Here is a 19,362-nt window from a genome sequence, read left to right on the forward strand (position 1 = left end):
CCAACCTATTCTCTATTATAAAACCATCCCTCAAAGAATAGGAGTGTGCCATAATTCCTGCTTTGTAACATTCGTGATGGCCCAGCCCATACTTAGGTAAACATGGACCTGTCTTTCATTTAGGGTGCAAGGGAAAAAACCCAAGGCCTTGTGCGTGACAGGGTACCCTCTTTTTCCAGTACTCTTATGTTGCCTTCTCATCTTCAAATTATACTAACAGCAAGAAGTTTTTGACAGATCTTAATGGTGGGAGGTACTTTAGGGTATTTTTAAAAAGTTCAAACAAAAACAAGATATTTTATGGTCTGGTTCTGTGTAGTAAGTAATTAGTCTTACCCCAAAAGGGAGAGGACTGGCTTTTACCCTTGGCTCCTGGAGGAGAGCTCTAAGCCCTTGGAATACCCTCCCTGGTATGAATGTCTTTGTTTATTTACCTGGGGGCCTTGGGCCACACAAAATTGTCTAAACAATGGTGGGGGGTTCAGGCTTTGCTGTAGTAACAGTTCAACTTCTGGAGGGCCTGGAAACTAAAGATCAGTTCCACCAGGAGTGAACCAACCATGTCTTCATGACTAAGCCCCAATAAAAACTCTGAATATCAAAGCTCAGGTGGGATTCCTTGGTTGAAAATATTCTGTATATATTGTTATACGTTGCGATTAGGGAAAGTCAGCAGTGTCTATGACACCATTCGAAGAGGACAACCAGAAGCCTTCAACTTGGAACTTTCTTGATTACCCCATACATCTCTTTCCTTAGCTGATTTTAATCTGCATCATTTTGCTGTAGTCTTAGTATAATAGTTTTCAGTGAATTTGTCCTTCTAGAGAATTATAGAATCTCAGCGTGGTCTTGAGAACTCTCGAACTGGCAACTGGTGTCAGAGTAAGGGTGGCCTTGTGGACTTCCAAACTTTACAGGTCCTTACCCGAGAGTATTCTCTTACCTAATCAAGAACTCACCATTCATGGCCATGTGTAGAATAAGGCAGTCTACTTCAAATGATGATGTATAAAAAGATAACACGTTATTTCTGCAATTGCTAAACATTCATAATATAATATATCAGAGAGTTAGCTGTATTTCTTGAGAACCTTTCACAGACTCAATGACTTACTTAGCTACTTAGTCATTTGGATGGAATTTAGTCCAAATCAAAACCTCCAATTTCTCACACTGTACTAAATTACTGAAGTCCTTAAAAGAAAGCAAAAAAGAATAATTTCTAAAAGAGTTTAGTTCAGATTTCCGCGCCCAAAGAGTGGCATATAAAAAGAAAAGTGAATCTGATATCTCATTAAGTCCCCCACTTTGACAAGGAGGCATTAGAATAGAAAATTATACTTGTTTCTAAAAATCATTTGTCTAAAAATCATTTGTCTTATTATAACCTATGTGAAATTTTATTATGGGTCTTGTGAGATGAGAAAATCCTTCTCCCAGAAATTAAGTACCCAAATGATATGAACACATGGTTAGGCATTCAAATTGTAGCCAATCACATGTAATAGTTAAATTCCATTTATCTGTGTAGAAGTTATTTGAACTAATAAAGGCTTGTGGGTCTTCTTATAATCTATTTTGATTTTTTCACAAACACCAACAAACTAAAGTTACCATATCTGAATTAAAGATATACTGATTCTAAATTTTCAAATCCCTATTTTTCTTTTTTTATATCTTTTTTATTTGTTTTTATATGTGGTGCTGAGAATCGAACCCAGTGCCTCACATATGCTAGGAAGTGCACTATGGCTGAGCTCCAGCCCCAGCCCCTCAAATCCCTATTTTTGAAAACTCACATTTAAATCCTAGGATTTACATTGTTTCTAATGAAAAAGACTGAGGCAAATGCAACCATACAGAACCAAGACTCATTCAGCCAAAGCCATTAATACTCAAAATAGGAATGAAGCTGAGGTAGCAAACTGCTTTGCCCATAAAAGTCATAGTTCATCTGAGGAGGCTAGACCTGCCAAGATTAGACCTAGTCTTAACCCCCTGTTCATACACAGACCTTAATACAACGTATATCTAAACTTACTTCAAATCCAACCACCTTCTAAAAAGGTAAGAACTACAAATCAAATCTGAAATAAAAAAGAAACATCCAGAGTTTTAAAAAGTAAAACACACAAACAGCAACAACAAAATCCTCAAAATGTTATGAGCTGCTTACCACTTTTAAGTTTGTTCACATAAACAAATAAGAAGAAAGATTTGGTGGAAGATTCTCATCTACTTCTTGGACACTTTTCAAATAAGTTTTTCTCTAAATATCTTAAAAGAAATTCTGATATTCTGCATCTTTACTAAGATCAAAAAAAAATCTGTGGCAAACTTCCATACCTCAAGTACCCACATACTGACCTTTTACCCAAGCAGAGTCAGATTTCAGAAGTGCTCTTCTACAATTCCAGATGAACAACTGAAAAGGTAATAGCCTACTCTGAGAAACAATTCTCAACAAAATGCTGCACCATTTACATGCCAGGTAGCATACAGTTACCAACTCATCTTCAGGAAATGATGTAACTTTTCTAGTATTAGGAAACCAACACTATCCAAAAGATAAGACCAATTACTAATGAGTAATTTAGTCTAGCATCTTTAAAAGTGTACTCGGAAACAGATACCCTCTAAATTTAAAGGTAACTTCCTGATGACTTGTTTTTCTGCATCCTGTACTTCCTGAACTTGATAATAAAAACTTTTATGCTGAGGACAGATAACAAGGGAATTAAGACTGACCTGTTCTCTGGTGAACTAAATCTGCATATGCATATTTCCTATTTTGTGTCTCACTTTGTCTTCTTTTATAAAAAGAGGGCCCCCAACTCAAGATGAAAATTTGAGACAAAAAAGTCTTTACTCTCTTCCTCAAGGTTGACTTTCAATAAGCCTTGTTTCTTGCCAACCTGACTCCCAAGCAATAGGTAAAGACAGACAAGAGCAGTGGAAACATGAATAATTCTATAAGCTGAGCCCACTGTGCTGACCCCCACATGCTTTATCTTTTTTTTTTTTTTTTTGCTATTAGTATTGAGCCCAGGGGCATTTTACCATCCCCAAAGCTTTTTGAGACATTTTACTATCCCCAAAGCTTTTTAATTGTACAAAGATACTTAGGGCCTTGAACTTGTAATCCTCCTGCCTCAGCCTCCCCGGATTACAGGTATGCATGCATCACCACATCCTATGCTCGCTTTTAAAAAGCAATTTACCATAGCCCTGCATTCCTCCACAAATAACCTGTTATCTATAGGAGAAATGCAGGTCCAAAATGCCAATAAGAACACAAGTTATCTTGAAAGAGGGGACTTGTGTGAACTGCACATAGACCAGATTACAGAACTCAGGGAGATAAGAATAACCACAAAATCTATAAGAATAAATTCCAGTTTGAATAGGTCAGCATGGGCTAAAGTGACAAAGAGTTGTCCTGGACCTTTACTATGTGTGGTGGGAACTTGGAAAGTCTGATGTTATCTGGCTGTCAGTAAAAAAGTCAAGAGGTGGACCTGGGCAAGATTCTCTGGAAACTTCCCTGGGATTACAATAAAACTAGAGGGCAGGAAGGGTGTGGGTCCTCTCAGAGGACCCACTTACTCCCTTCAAAGTTTACCCCTTTTTTTCCCTATCCCTTCTAATAAACTCATGCTTGCTTCTCTGAGTGACATGTCTAAAATCTTTTTGGCTTCATGCTAATAGTATTTGAGAGCTTAAAAAAACTTTAAGCTTACTTCCTAAGCATTATGAAACATGAATGTAAGTTAAAACATATGCTCTCAAATCACAGGGGAAGAAGACAGGAAAGTGGATTCAGGGATGATTAGAAATCAAACATGACTGTCTAATACTATGATGGCCAAAGCTTACATTGGTTATAACTATTATCAGTTAACAACTTCACCAAAAACATCCTGAAATAAGCCCTTGCAAGGTAAATAAATTTATCAGAAGAACAAAAACATCCAAGTGGGATATGGGACCAGTGATAAGACAAACCTTTTCCAGTGTCAAACAGAAATTATTAAAAGATAGCATATGTGTCAAGGAAAAAGAGTTTCCAAATTAAAGATTTATGTAGTTCTTTGTATTGAAAATGCCACAAGAATGGTTTATAAAAATATAAGCCTCCTTTTTTAAAAAAAAATGTTTTAAGGAGTAATTTTTTTTAATAGTTTTATTTTGTTTATTTTTATGTGGTGCTGAGGATCGAACCCAAGTCCTCAAACGTGCTAGGCGAGCACTCTACCGCTGGTAGAGCGTGGTAGGCGAGCGCTCTACCGCTGAGCCACAATCCCAGCCCTATAAGCCTCCTTTTTAAAAGCATCTTTTAAAAAATTTTTAACTTTATAGTGAGGATTAAACCAATGATGCTTTACCACTGAGCTATATCCCCAGTCATTTTTAGTTTTTTATTGTAAAACAGTATCACTGAATTGTCTAGGCTGGCCTAAAACATGCCATCCTCCTGCCTCAGCCTCCTGAGTCTCTGGTCTGTGCCCCCTTGCCTGGCTTTGACAACATCTTTTAAAATAAATTACAAACTTTACCACATATACATAAGCAGTCTTTCATTTGGAAATGGAATTACACTGGAACAACAAAAAATTAATGTTACACATCCCAGAGGCACATGTATCCCTTCATGGATTTAAAATACTGTCTCTCAAAATATGAATTAGCTGCATTATTCCTTTTAAGCACTAGAATCCAAACAGCAAATTCAAAGTATCCAAACATTTATAGTGTCAAAATAATACATCCTTCTTATTCAGGGTCAAGTTATAGACCAGAAGCCCCTGATTTTCCCTTCTAACTCCAACACCAATTCCCCTAGTTATCTCAGAGTTTCCAAAACATTAAGTAAATCAAGACTGAACACATCTGTAACACACTCTGATAACAGGACTCTGAGATGAAATAAAACTGAAGATTATGGCACAAGGGAATCATGGCTGATATTATATCATCTGATGAACATCATAAAGGAGTCAGTTAGCCCAATGACTTTTCTTCATATGTATATTCATATCATGTGGAGGTTTCACTAAGTGGCACTATACTTTTTTTCTGGGTACCATATTGGACCATGCTAGAGTAATATTCTTTTCCACTTTTTTGTGGACCCAGGAGTGCTTAACCACTGAACCACATCCTCATCCCTTTTTAATATTTTATTTAGAGACAGGGCCTCACTGAGTTACTTAGGCTGGTTTAGAACTCACAATCCTCCTGTCTCAGCCTCCCGAGCAGCTGGGAAAGAGGAAGAGTCTTCAATATTTGCTTGATAAACTTTAAATCTTTCTTAATATGGTTTATAATATCCAGTATGTTCACCACTTCCAGTTCATTTCTACCCAGGTATACAACTAGCACATCAGGATCTAGCAGGCAGTGCTATGTATGAATCAAGGTAGAAGTTAATTGACCCTTCTTTATGCCACTTTTCCCTATCCAGTGGAGTTTGGCATCCTCTGTAGGAATGGCCAGCTGGGGACCAAAGCTTCTAGAGTGCCCATTTTTTAGCTTTGAAAACATACAAATGACCACATATCCATAACTGCTTCTGTTTTCTTCTGGCATCTTCTACTGAGAGAATATAAATAAATATTAATGTTGTTTCCTAAACAACCTGGTAGTGGACTAGTAGTTTTAAATTTCTTAAATCAGAGTTCAAATTCTCTAGTTTTGGCAATGCTAACCTGGTTATGGGCCCACTTCTAATAAAAATGTATCACTCTTAAAACACATATGGCTGGACATGGTGACACACTCCTAGTAACTTGGGAGGCTGAGGCAGAAGGCTCGTGAGTTCAAGGCCAGCCTAAGGAAAGAAACTCAATAAGTATTACACAGAGGGGCTGGGGATGTGGCTCAAGCGGTAGCGCGCTTGTCCAGCATGCGTGTGGCCCGGGTTCGATCCTCAGCACCACATACAAACAAAGATGTTGTGTCCGCCGATAACTAGAAAATAAATATTAAAAAAATTCTCTCTCTCTCTCTCTCTCTCTTTAAAAAAAAAAAAAAAAAAAAAAATATATATATATATATATATATATTTTAAAAAAAAAGTATTACACAGAAAAAGAAATACCAATGGTCAACAAATGTACTAAAAAATTGTTCAATACCTCTAGCAATTACAGAAATGCAAATTAAAACTGCACTGAGATTCCATCTCACTCCAGTCTGAACCGCAACTATAAAGAATAAAAGTAACAATGTTGGTGAGGATGTGGGGAAAAAGGTTCACTTAAACATTGATGGTGGAACTGGAAATTGGTGCAACTACTCTGGAAATCAGTATTAAGGTTCCTAAGAAAACTTGGAATGGAACGAACCATCATTTGACCCAGCTATCCCACTCCTTGGTATATAACCAAAGGACTTAAAATCAGCATACTACAGTGATGCAGCCACATAATGTTTATAGCAGCTCAATTCACAATAGATGAGCTATGAAATCCCCAACCTAGTGCCCGTCAACAGATGAATAAGAAAATGTGGTATATATACACAGTGGAATATTATTCAGCCATAAAGAAAAATAAAATTATGGCACTTGCCAGTAAATGGATGGAACTGGAGACTATCATACTAAGTGAAATAAGCCAATCTCAAAAAACCAAAGGCCAATGTTCTCTCTGATATGTGGATGCTAACACAAAATAAGGGGTAGAATAAAAGCTCATTGGATTAGACAAAGGGAACCAAGGGAAGAGAGGAAGAATGGGACTAGCAAAGACAGAATGAATTGGATATAACTTTCCTATGTTCATATGTAAATACACCACCTGTAAAACTTCACACCATATACACCACAGAATGGGATCTTAAATAGAATAAGTTATACTCCACATATGTGGAATATGTGAAAATACACTCTATTGTCATGTATATATAAAAAGAATTTTAAAAAAGACTTAAAAAAACAAACATATTAGTCTATTAGTCTAGAGAAATAGCAATTTAAAATTTGAAGTCTAAATATTTTTAAGTTTTAGCTGGGCACAATGGCACAACCTGTAATCCCAGTGACTCAGGAGGCTAAGGCAGGAGGATCACAAGTTCAAAGACAGCCTGGACAACAAAGTGAGACCCTGTTTCAAAAAAATAAAAAAGTGTTGGGCAAACTAGGGAACCAGCCTAGGTATCCATCAATGGATGAATGGATAAAGCAAATGTGATATACATACAAAACAGAGCCATAAAAAAATGAAATTATGTCATTTTCAGGAAAATGGATGGAACTTGAGTATTAAGTGATATAAGTTAAACTCATGGTTGTATGTGGAAGCTAGAGATGAAAAAGAAAAGAAAGGCTGGGGCAGTGTGTGGGGAGCCTCATGAAAATCAAAGAGATCAGTAGAAGCAGAGAAAACAGACCAGGAGCAGGGAAGAGGGAAGGGAAAGGGGAAATTTTGGGGAATGATATAGGCTGAATTATACTGTCATATCGTGTACATGTATTAATATGTAACAAGAAGTCTCAATATTATATACAACTATAACACACCAATTTACAAACTAAATTAAGTATATTAAAAAGTAAATACATAAGGGGCTTGAGATGTAGCTCAGGGGTAAAGTGGCCCTAGGTTTAATCCCCAGTACCATAAGGGAAAAAAAAAAAAAAGAGAGAAAAATTTAAGTTTTATCCTCAGATATCCAGAAAAGTTTACCTTTCTTCTGATGTCTTTGTTGGTAAATAATGCCTACAAAGGACAAGAATTAAGGAAAATTGTACACATTCCACTTCTTTTCCCAATGATTTTCTAGTGGAAAAGATTTCAGATAATAATTTGCAAAGACAGATTTCAAAAAGCATACCTGGTCTTACAATGACTTCTGGGAAGAATTTAATTTACAGATCACAGCTTCCCTTTCTCCTCTACGTAATATATATAGATTTATTAAAATGTCACTACACTTGCATAGACAATATTTATAATAGATTTTTCCTTTTCTTTTTGTGGAGTTGGGAATCAAACACACGGTCTCATGCATGCTAAGCAAGCACTTTACCTATGAGCCATCTCTCTAACTACAAGGTGTTTTTATTATTCAACAGCTACTTTTACTGCTTAGTCAATGCTCTTGGTGAGCTCCATCTTCATGAAGAAATGGTTTTAAGTTAGTTGGTCAGGAAGCTATCTGGCAAACAAAAAAACCTATAAAATGGGACAACAAAACAAATTCTCATTTTCTTTTAAATGTTATTCAAAACCAAGCTGAAAGGAGACAGAGTTGTTTTAAGTCTCAAGTTCTGCATCCATCTTCATTCTTCTTTATCATGCTCTCATAAGAGGATGCCATGAATACAATCTCTATTAACTTCACATTTCTTTATTTTCTTTTTAAATTTTTTGTGGTGCTGCTGATCAAACCTAGGTTTTACAAATGCTAGGCAAATGCTCTACCATTGAGCTACACTTCCTCACCCTATTTCATTTTTAGACAGTCCTTTTCCTTCCCTAATTTCTGAAGATAGCTGAACTAACACAGAGCTGCATCAAAAGATGTAATGTAATTACTGGTATCTTCAATCAGGAATTTTATATCATTAAATCAAAACCTATAGAGCAAAAGTGCCAAGTTTCAAAGAGAATAAGGAAAATTAATCTCATGTAAATTAATACTCATGCTTTTTCATGGCCTCAGTGACAGAATAATTGCACAAATCCTGACCACTGATATACTTAGAAAATACTATTTGTGAATATTAATATTCAAATGATACTCTTGTTTCTGCTTTCCTTTATTACAATTTTGAGGTTCAGCAGCATTCAACAGATTGAAAAAAAAAAAAAAAACAAGTAGGTAAGTAACAAAGTGTAAAAAAAGATTTACATTACAGAATATCCATAAAATGATAATTTGCTTCTAGCCTAAAATAGCATTCTTTTTAAAAAATGTGATATTAGTTGATGTGGTTGTCTGTTCTAAAAATCATACATGAGGTCTCACTTTAAATATACTCTTTTCCACGTAAGCCCATTTCGGATATATGGAAATCATCTAAACTATAACACTGAAATGAGAGCATACAAAAGATCTTTATAAGTTCAGCATCTCTACAGATCAAAAGAATCATACTACCATTGAGAAATAGGGTGACAAATTTTACAATTCCTGTTTTTATTTTTATTAAGTTTGAGATAGGGTCTTGCTAAGTTGCTGAGTAAGGCTGGGCTTAAATTTGTAATCCTCCTGCTTTAGCCTCCCAAGTCACTGGGATTATAGTCATGCATCACCACAGCTGGCACACAAATCCTGAATTATTTATTATGTGTGAACTAAATCAGAGAGCTTACCAAGATTTAGTGTGCTTTGCTTATTAGGGACTGATGAACAATCATTCATTTAGGTTTTTTATTCAAATTATTATATTATAAAAAGAGTAAGGATGAACACATTTTAATATAGCAAAACCACAGAAGAACCCAATAACTAGAGTGTATCAATGACAAAAATAGTGGAAATAAACCATGTTTGGAGAAGGAGGGGCATATACATCAGATCTCAGGATGGCTACAAGTTATCAGAATATATAACAGAAAAGCAAATTTCATAGGATCCTTTATATTTGGGTACTCAGAAAAATATTTTAGCAGTGTTGAGAGACTGGAAGGTGGTAGTGGTGGTAGCAGATTGGTGAGGATAGGGTCTGGCTGATCATGCAAAGGAAATAGGCATTAAACAAATCCTACAATAGGAGAATAACGGGAGGAGGTGAGGTAACAGAAGTAATGGAATAAGATCACATAGGGCCTTCAAGGCCTCAGAACCTTGGATTGAGCTCTGAGTGAAACAGAGAAGGTTTTGAGTAGAAGAGTGACATAATTCATTCACCTTTTAATAGGATCACTCTGTATGCTATATTAAAAACACAGCAGTATAGGGGACCAATTATCGAAGCAGAGAAATCTTGTAAGAGGCTTTTGAAGTAATTCAAAAGAGAGATAATGGTGACAAATCAGTATTGCATATGAGACTCTAGAACATTTTGAAAACAACAGATTTCTAGATGAGGAATCGAGGATGACTCTAAGTTAGAATACAGGATAGACATCATTGGAGATGGGAAAGCGTATAAAAATACTTGAGAATTCAGTTTCCCTATATTGCACTTGAGATGTCCACTAAGCACCCAAGTGGAGATACTGAGAAGGCAGTTGGATAGAAAAATCTGGAATTCAAAATGAAAGCTAGAAACATAAACCTGGGAAATGCAAGTACAGAAATGGAATTTAATGCTATGAGACTTGCGGAAATCAGGAGACTGAGGATAGAGAGTACCAAGGACTAAGCTGTGGGGCATGGGAGAGAAGGCATATGTGGTGGGACAGGTAGGCACACATAGGTATGGCAGTATGTAGAAGTTCTCTTATTGCTTTATTTTTCTCAGTTGAAGAAAACATTTCAGGCAACTCTAATATGTAACTCTCACACACACAAACAAAACAAAACTAAAAAAAAACCCCAAAAAACAAAAACAAAAACAAAACCCAAAACAAAACCAAAAACTACTATTCTTAGTTGACCCACTTATATTAACTACTCATGGTTTTTATTTGTCCTAAAAATGTGCATCTTTTATATATAATCAGGCCAGAAAAACCTAGGTAACCTGCTAGTAGTTCAACACGCAAAAGTTTCACCAATGAAAACATGGCAAATAGAAAAATATGATGAGAATTAATTAGATCTATTTTTTTATGTTTGGTAAAGATTCATTTATATAATGATTAATCACTTACTTCAATTTTTAGATAACAGGACACTGACCACAAGTTTTTTCCTCTAAGAAATGAAGAGTACTATAAAATTTTACAGGTAAAAAAGAAATGCACTTATTGTAGTAGGAGACCTTGACTTTCTTATGTGGAGAAGTATTAAAAAGTACTTACCAACTGTGGTCACAGGAGGCTGAGAAGGGTACTGGGCACTTGTTGTGGCAGGGTAAGGACCACCAGGTGGGTAAGGACAGCCTGGGTAACCACTAAAGGGGGGGAAAACCCATCACATGTTAATATTATTATTTCTAAAAAACTCTATTCCAAAACTTAAATTGAAATATCAAAATATCTAATGAATTTACAGTTTTAGAGCTAAAGGTATTTATTCAAGTAACATTTTATGAAAATGCCATTAATGACACTGGATTTAAAGCAAATGATCAAATACTCCAGGTTCGGTCTGATTATCTGAAGGTCACCTTCACAGCAGCAGAAAACAACTACAGTATTTCTAAGGGCAAAAATCCAATAGTAACATAAGCAACAAATCTTTTACAAGAGAAACTTCTGTTCTGATCTCCTCATCTATAAGGAAATGCTAGTATTTTATTTTTGCTTGGGACTTATCAGTAACCTTTACAAATAATCAATATGAAAACACTCTTTAAATAGCATTTAAAATATTTTAAAACATTAAAATATTTTAAATAGCATTTAAAATAAGTGTTTAATTTTTAAACACTCTTTAAAAAGCATTTAAAAAATATTTCTTCTTAATCTAGGGGTAGTTTGTGTCACTCAAGCATTCATATCAAAGTCAGAAAGAACTTTGCTTAGAGGTATTTTCCTTCAAACACCTAACCTATCTGTAAATATCATTTAGTAATATTCCTGACATGCTCACCTTTCTCTATTGAACATGAAACATCATTTCTATGTAACTTTTGAATAATGGTCTTAATTACATTCTGGAAGATCACATGAATATATGAAGACTCCTAACACTCAAATATTTGAAAACATTTTCCCTTCAGTCTTTTCATTAAGTTAAATATTCTTAATTCCTTCAACAGAATATAATACTCAGATCGAATGGCTTTCCTCTGAATGTGCATTGTGAGTTTTTCCCTTATAATATAAAAGAAAAGTATAACAGAATGATTAGCAGCCCGTTAATTGGACAACAATCTTGATTTTCCTATTTTAGCTACAAGGTCTGTTGAGAGCCACAGCCTAAGGGGCCCCAGCAAACTTTCAGACTGCCAGATGATGATTGGCTCACAGCGCCCCAGCAACATCTAGCTGATTGGCTCCTCTGTGGTGATGCTCATTGGGCTGTTTCCCTGCCCTTTCAGGCCACGAAGCTGCTCATTGGGGGACTTTTTTGGCTCCGCCCACGCGACCCAGCCAATCTGCCTCAAGAGCAGGAGGATTGTGGGAGGTGGAGAGGCTGGTGGTGGGGAGAGTGGCTTGTGGGAAGCCTGTGGTGGCAGTTGGGCTCTGAGGGTTTTTCCTGAGGAGCCGTTTTGTTTGGCGAGTGTGGTTCTAAAAATAAAGTTAGTTTCTTTTGACAAGTGGCTCCTGAATTGTGCCCAGCCAGACTGCGGCAAAGGTCTGTAACATTTGCAATTCTAATCAAGCCCTCAGTAAGTCCATTAAAATTTCTGATTATATTAGAGATCTAGCCCAGAGCTCATTCAGAATTCATGGCCAATTATCTTTTTTCTGTGCAGTGTTTCAAAGATGGCATCTATATTATCAGCTCACCTTTTATAACCTGTCTACAATAAAAGTTTTATATAGGTTTACTGAAGATTCCATGTGGTCATAATTTTTTTTATCAGTATAAAAGCAAAATCAAAATGGAAAAAATTAAACATTTCTATTCCTGGTGGATGCATGTTGAAGGCTACTGAATAGTACTTTTGTTTCTAGTCTTGTTAGAAACTCAGGATATAAAGGAAATAATGTCATTCCTACTGAAATTACTAAGTCTACTTTTTTAAAAACTGGGATAAACTATTCTTTTTTTCTGGAGTTCCTTTAATTTTGCATACTTTTTAATATTATCTGTAATCATATTACTGAATTTCAGCAATTAGGTATAAAATTCTCCTAGGCTTACAGATACTCATTTTGGAGAATTCCTGGCTCTTAGTTTGCTCAACTTCCAATACCTCCATGGTATTCTCCCTGTTCATGGCTAATATGCTTTTTTAAGTTAAAAAATAATTGAGAATACTATTTTCTGTCTTTGTAGATTACTAAACATACCCTGGTTTCTCTTCAAACTGTACACATCTTTTGCATTTTACTAAAGCTTTCTGTAGATTAAAAAATTTGCCCTTGAAGCAAATCGTTTTCAAAAATTTTAAGAGCCCTTTTCTGACTTAAGGGTTTTTGAAAAGTATTTTCCAACTCTCTCATATTCCTTTTTCTTTATCCTTCAATTTTTAAAAATATATTCAAGTACTATTTGTAAGTATTTATTGTAGGAACTAAGTATAAATCCATGACTTCCTCAAAAATGCTAATAACCAAACTGAGGCAAGTTCCCTGTTAAACGATGCAAGTAGAAAGGAAATAACAAATGCTACATAAAAGTTTAGATGACGTACAGTTGAAAATCAATACCAGCTAGGGGAGATCAGGGAAAGTTTGGGCAGACCTGGAATACTTATGAAAGTTGCACCTTTATTCTCTTTTAGTTCTCCTACTTGTAATCCTATATTCTTCAGCCCTGGAGTGTCTCCTTATTTTTTCCTCTAATATATTTTGATTTTTACACCATTTTTTGCCTTTTACACGACTGTGCTAGACTTGATAATTAGTAAGTTCCTCCCAGTTATAAATTGTTATGACTCCTTGCTGCTCCCTCCATCTCTAAATTTCTAATTTTCTTCTATAAGGTTATCTGCATAAACCAGTTCTTCTATCTATGAAGCCATCACTAAGCTCCTACCTCTAAACCAGATGCGACCTCTCCTATAGAGCTGTTTCTTTAGCAAAGAACTTCCACATTCCCAGCCCTTTTTATTCATTGAGACAGTGTCTCCCTTAATTGCTGAGGCTGGCCTCCAATGTGTGATCCTCTTATCTCAGTTTCCTGAATACCTGAGATTTCAGGCCTTGCCACCAACCATGTCCAGCAAATCACTCTTGATATATCTTTTAGTTTTCTTGTTTGTACACATGCTGCCGGTCCTAAACAAAACTTTAAAAAAATCTTGATGACAGGTGAACCTAACTACTATATTGGGTTCTAATAATAAAAAATAAAAATAAAAATCTTGAGCTTTAAAAGGAACTTTAAAGATCATCTAATCTAACTTTTTAAAAAAATTTGTTCTTTTTAGTTATGCATGACAGTAGAATGTATTTTGACATATCATACACACATGGGAGTATAATTTCCCACTCTTGTAGTTGTAAATGATGTGGGGTTACAGTGGTCATGTATTCATATATGAACATAGGAAAGTTACATCTGATTCATTCTACTGTCTTTCCCATTCCCCTTCCCCACTTTTTCCCCATCCCAATCTGGTGAACCTACCACTCCCTCAAAAAGAACATTTGGTCTTTGGATTTTTGGTATTGGCTTATTTTACTTAGCATGATAGCCTCCAGTTCTACCCATTTACTGGCAAATGCCATAATTTCATTCTTCTTTATGGTTGAGTAATATTCCATTGTGTATATGTACCACTAGTCCAACTTTCTATAACAACAAAAGGCTCTTACATTCACCATTTTAAGATAAAGTGTCTTGGGGCTGGGAATGTGGTTCTAGTGGAGTGCTTGCTTGGCATATGTAAGGCCCTGGGTTGGATCCCCAGCACCTTAAAAACAAAGTAAGACAAAAACAAAAAAATTTTCCAGAGTCTTGAGTCACCGATTTATTAATTCTCCTTCAAAATAAAAGCATAAGACAAAGGTTCTGAAGTTCTTCTGCCAAGACCTTTTATATGCAGAAAGATAGAGGTGGCAATTAAAAGTTACCCTTAATAACTCATTAACATATTATGTTTTGAGATTAAAGGTCACATGGGGGGGGCATAAAGCATTAAATTTTTGAAAATAAATCTCAAAAAGGAATTTCTTACAAATAAACTCAAATAACAACAAGTAAGATCGACACTTTTGCCAATATTTTCAGTTTCATCTACAAGTTTATTTTAAATGACTTTATTGTTCAGAAGTCCATTTCCTATTGCACTGTAAACAACTAATTGTTCCCTCTAGATCCAATGTTCCTTTTTTTATTACCAGCTATGAATACAAAGGCTTATGACTTCAAGGCTCATGATTATATTTCTTCAACTCAATCAGAAAATTTATGGGGGGGGCTTGAGAAATCTAAAACTTATACATAAAGAAATCATTCTGTTTTGTTCCTGACAACATTATTTTAGTTTCTGCTTATGTATGTAAAGTGACATAATACTTACAACCTTATAAAGCTGATCCCTGAAATCAGGAAAGTCCCAGAAACGATATGTTTGTTAAATTCAACTTTCAAGATCCTGGATGTTATATGCGTACATACATATATTTATGTATGACAGGTGTTTAGGAAATCTGGTTTCGTTTATCTGTGAAGGTTACTAGTCGGTTATGTAAAGCTAAGAAGAGTTGCAGTTTAAAATTTCTTATTCTTCAGAGTAAACTGGAAATGTCATCTAGGCACCAGTAAATGCCAGTCATGCATTTTAAATTATAAAGACCACCTTTGTATTTGTAGATTATCACTGGAATAAACACATTTAAAACATATTAATAATTACTCTTTGAATTTTATTATTATTCACAGACTGATTTCATTATTAATTTTCATGTTATTACAAATGAATAATAAAGGTTGATAATATAGGTAGACTATCATCTAAATTCATATGAATTATTAATAGATTCCCTGTAATTTATAGAAAAAAATTTAAAGGGTATTAAAATATTTTTATCAGCTGGGTACAGTGGTATGCCTATAATTTGCAGTTACTTGGGAGGCTCAGACAAGAAATTTGAGACCAACCTAAGAAATTTAGCAAGACCTGTCTCAAAACAAAATAAGGGGTGGAGGATGTAGCTAAGGGGCACAGGGCTTTGCATAGCATGTGTGAGGCCCTGGGTTCAAAGCCTTCTGCTGAAAAAAAATTTTTTTTTTTTTTGGTCCCTGAATTCTTTATAACTACATTACTCCATTAACATTTTGACTATAGGCTGGGAGCCGTGGCACATGCCTGTAATCCCAGCGGCTCTGAAGACTGAGGCAGGAGGATCACGAGTTCAAAGCCAGCCTCAGCAACTTAGCGAGGCTCTAAGCAACTCAGTGAGACCCTGTCTCTAAATAAAATAGAAAAAAAGAGCTGGGGATGTTGCTCAGTGGTTAAGTGCCCGGGTACCAAAAAAAAAAAAAAACAAAAAACAATTATCTACATTAAACATATAAAGTTCCTAAAAGGGAAGTAGCTAAAATTTCAAGGTCCAAAACCAATTGAGATCATTGTCATTAACCATCCTACCCTTTTCTTCTCTGTAAATAAGATGGAGCTGTGTTTTTCTGAACTGGAAAACTCCTTTCAATATGTATCATAAAATTCTGCCAATAAAACAATTTTAGCTTAGACTGAATTGCAACTAAATCTATTTTAATGCTCTAGTTAGTGACCATTATTTTGATTTTAAGTCCAATAGAATTTTTAACACAATTTTTCAAAAGATAATTTTTCATTACCTGGGATTGGGAGGGTATCCAGATGGGTATGCAGAAATTCCACTTGGCATGCCTGGCATGTAGGAGGCTAAAAAACAATTTTTAACATTGTAACATAATATGCACAGCCCTGAATATGGATACAATTTAAAAAGACAGACATCAGTGTTAAACCACAGCAAAATTTCATACAATTACAAAATCCAAATTTCAAATTCAAAATAGAACAAATATCTGGTTCACATTAGTTCAAGCAGTAAAAATTTTGAAGTCACTTAATTCTCAAATCATTAAACATGAGTGAGAACACTCATGAAAACCCCAACAAAAACAATGTTGTAAAGAGGTCAACTTGGTCAGCTCTATAAGTTCTCAAGGAGTCTATAAAGTAAGAGGTGGTTTGATTTACACTTTTGAAGAATGTAATTTCTGGCCTCATTTGGTCCAAGATCAGCTTCTTAGAAAGTGAGCTCTTTATTGTATCTAAGAAATCTTTGACATTTCTTTTACAATTATGTTGACCAATTCACACAGCTGATTTTGTTGGATTGCTTGAGAACTTAAAACTTTAAAGTACAATGAGAAGTATCATAAACAACAACAACAACAACAACAAAACTTACATTCTGTTCATCCAAACTGGTTAAAAACAAAACAAAAGCTTGGAAATAATAGGAAAAAAATTAAAATCCAGCAATCTTAAAAGAATGCTTTACACATTCTTTAAAGAGAGCACTAACAGCACAGAACTAAGGTCAGTGATATCAACAAGCTAAGCAATGCAGAGGAAGAAAAAGAGAAGATGATTTTGGCCTTAACTGGAAATGACTTGTTCTTAGAATCAATGTTTCTTCAGTGAAACTTTTTCTTTGATAACAATGACAAATCAGTCTTTAAGTCAATAAATAAATATTTTAGTGCCTTCTATTTTATAGGCACTGGGGATCTGAAGGAGAGGGAAGAGAAGGTTGAAACAAAGAAACCCTGGCCTCAAGCTAGGGATACTGCTAGATTCCATAAGAGTTTTTTTTTTTTTTTAAAGAAAGAGTGAGAGAGTGAGAGGGGGAGAGAGGGGGAGAGAGAGAGAGAATTTTAATATTTATTTTTTAGTATTTGGCGGACACAACATCTTTGTCTGTATGTGGTGCTGAGGATCAAACCCGGGCCGCACACATGCCAGGCGAGCGCGCTACCGCTTGAGCCACATCCCCAGCCCCTCCATAAGAGTTTTTTTCTTTCCCAGGCATAAAGCACAGCTGACCTTTGTAAACATCTTTTTGAGAAGATGAGGCTACTACCAAGTATCAGCAACACATGCAATTACTACCCAACTCCCATGTGAGTTTCTTTTCTTTTAAGACATTGGTGGGCCTTTATTTTGTTCACTTATTTATATGAGGTGCTGAGAATTGAACCCAGTGCCTTACACATGCTAGGCAAGCACTCTACCACTGAGCCACAACCCCAGCTCCCTCTTTCTCTCTTTAACATTCAAACCATATCCCATAAGTGTAAGCAATTTCCTCATAATTTTAAGCAATTTTTCTTTTCTAAATTTATATGAGATAACTCTAAGAATTAAATGAAAACCCTGGGCTAAGAATGTAACTCAATGGTAGAGTGCTTGCCTAGCATGTTCAAGGCCCTGGATTCAATCCCCAGTACTACCAAAAAAAGTTATATGAAATATTTAGCTATAACTCATAATCACTACTAATTAATGTGGATTATTATTCTCAAAAAAAGAGGTTAGATTGCAACACTTTTTTTTTCTTTTAAAGATACATGGTATTGATATATTAATACCATGACATTGGTAGACCTCGAACTCCTGGGCCCAAGCAATTCTTCTGCCTCAGTCTCCTGAACAACTGGGACTACAAGCAGGGACCACCAGGCCTGAGTAAAACACCTCTACACGGAAACTTCCCCAGGCACCACGCATGCCACAGCCATGGAGTCATGAGGGACCCCAATCTCAGACACTGGTCTCCCAATCACTGTCAACACTCTCCATATAATACATTAAAAAACAACCTTAGAAGTTATCCTAAAATAAATTTTTTTCAGTAATGATAATAATAAAAAAGAACATAATTTCTCAACCATAATGGATGTTTATGTATCTAGCCACACTGCTTGGCTATTCCTTATAGTATGTGTGTGTGAGGTGGATGGAATTCAGACTTTAATTTCTTCTTTTTTGTACCAGGATTGAATCCAGGGGTGTTTTATTGCTGAACTATACCCTTAGTCCTTTGTATTTCAAGACAGTATCTCCCTAAGCTGCTTGATAACCTGTTGAGACTGGCCTCAAACTTGCGATCTTCCTAGCTGGGCCTCCAGAGTCACTGGGATTACTGGTATGTGCTATGATGTCTAGCACAGACCTTTACTTATTTATTTTGATACTGGGAATTTAACCCACAAGTGCTTAACCACTGAACTACACTCCCACTCATTTTTATTTTGAGACAGGGTCTTGTTAAGTTGCTTATGGTCTCACTAAATTGCTGAGGCTGCCTTTGAAATTGTGCTCCTCCTGCCTTAGCCATGGCACCTGGTCAACCTTTATTTCTTTATAGTTATATCTAATACTAATACTTGTCTAAATGGGTAAACATATTAAACTGGACCCAATAGTCTAGGCACAGTGGTACACACCTATAATCCCAGCATCTTACGAGGCTGAGGTAGAAGGATTTTGAGTTCAAAGCCAGCCTCAGCAACAGTGAGGAGGTAAGCAACTCAGTGAGACACTGTCTCTAAATAAAATACAAAAAGTACCTGGGGATGTGGCTCAGGGGTCAAGTGCCCCTGAGTTCACTCCTCAATACTAGACTGGATAGACAATAAACTGGTCTCTTTTAGCCATTTAATTAGCTCTAGAGTGTTTAATGT

General features: G+C 35.7%; 1 protein-coding gene across 1 annotated transcript in view; it reads right to left on the reverse strand.

Moving 5' to 3' along the window:
* Tsg101 (tumor susceptibility 101) overlaps positions 1–19,362 on the reverse strand; it is a 52,356-nt gene that overhangs the window by 12,087 nt on the left and 20,907 nt on the right. The window contains exons 6-7 of the mRNA XM_076844256.2: positions 16,483–16,549; positions 10,920–11,011 (exon numbers count right to left, since the gene is read on the reverse strand). Of these exons, the coding sequence (XP_076700371.1) occupies positions 10,920–11,011; positions 16,483–16,549 (159 nt within the window). The remainder of the gene's footprint in view (positions 1–10,919; positions 11,012–16,482; positions 16,550–19,362) is intronic.

Source organism: Callospermophilus lateralis, chromosome 2, assembly GCF_048772815.1.
Source record: "Callospermophilus lateralis isolate mCalLat2 chromosome 2, mCalLat2.hap1, whole genome shotgun sequence".
NCBI classification, from domain to species: Eukaryota; Metazoa; Chordata; class Mammalia; order Rodentia; family Sciuridae; genus Callospermophilus; species Callospermophilus lateralis.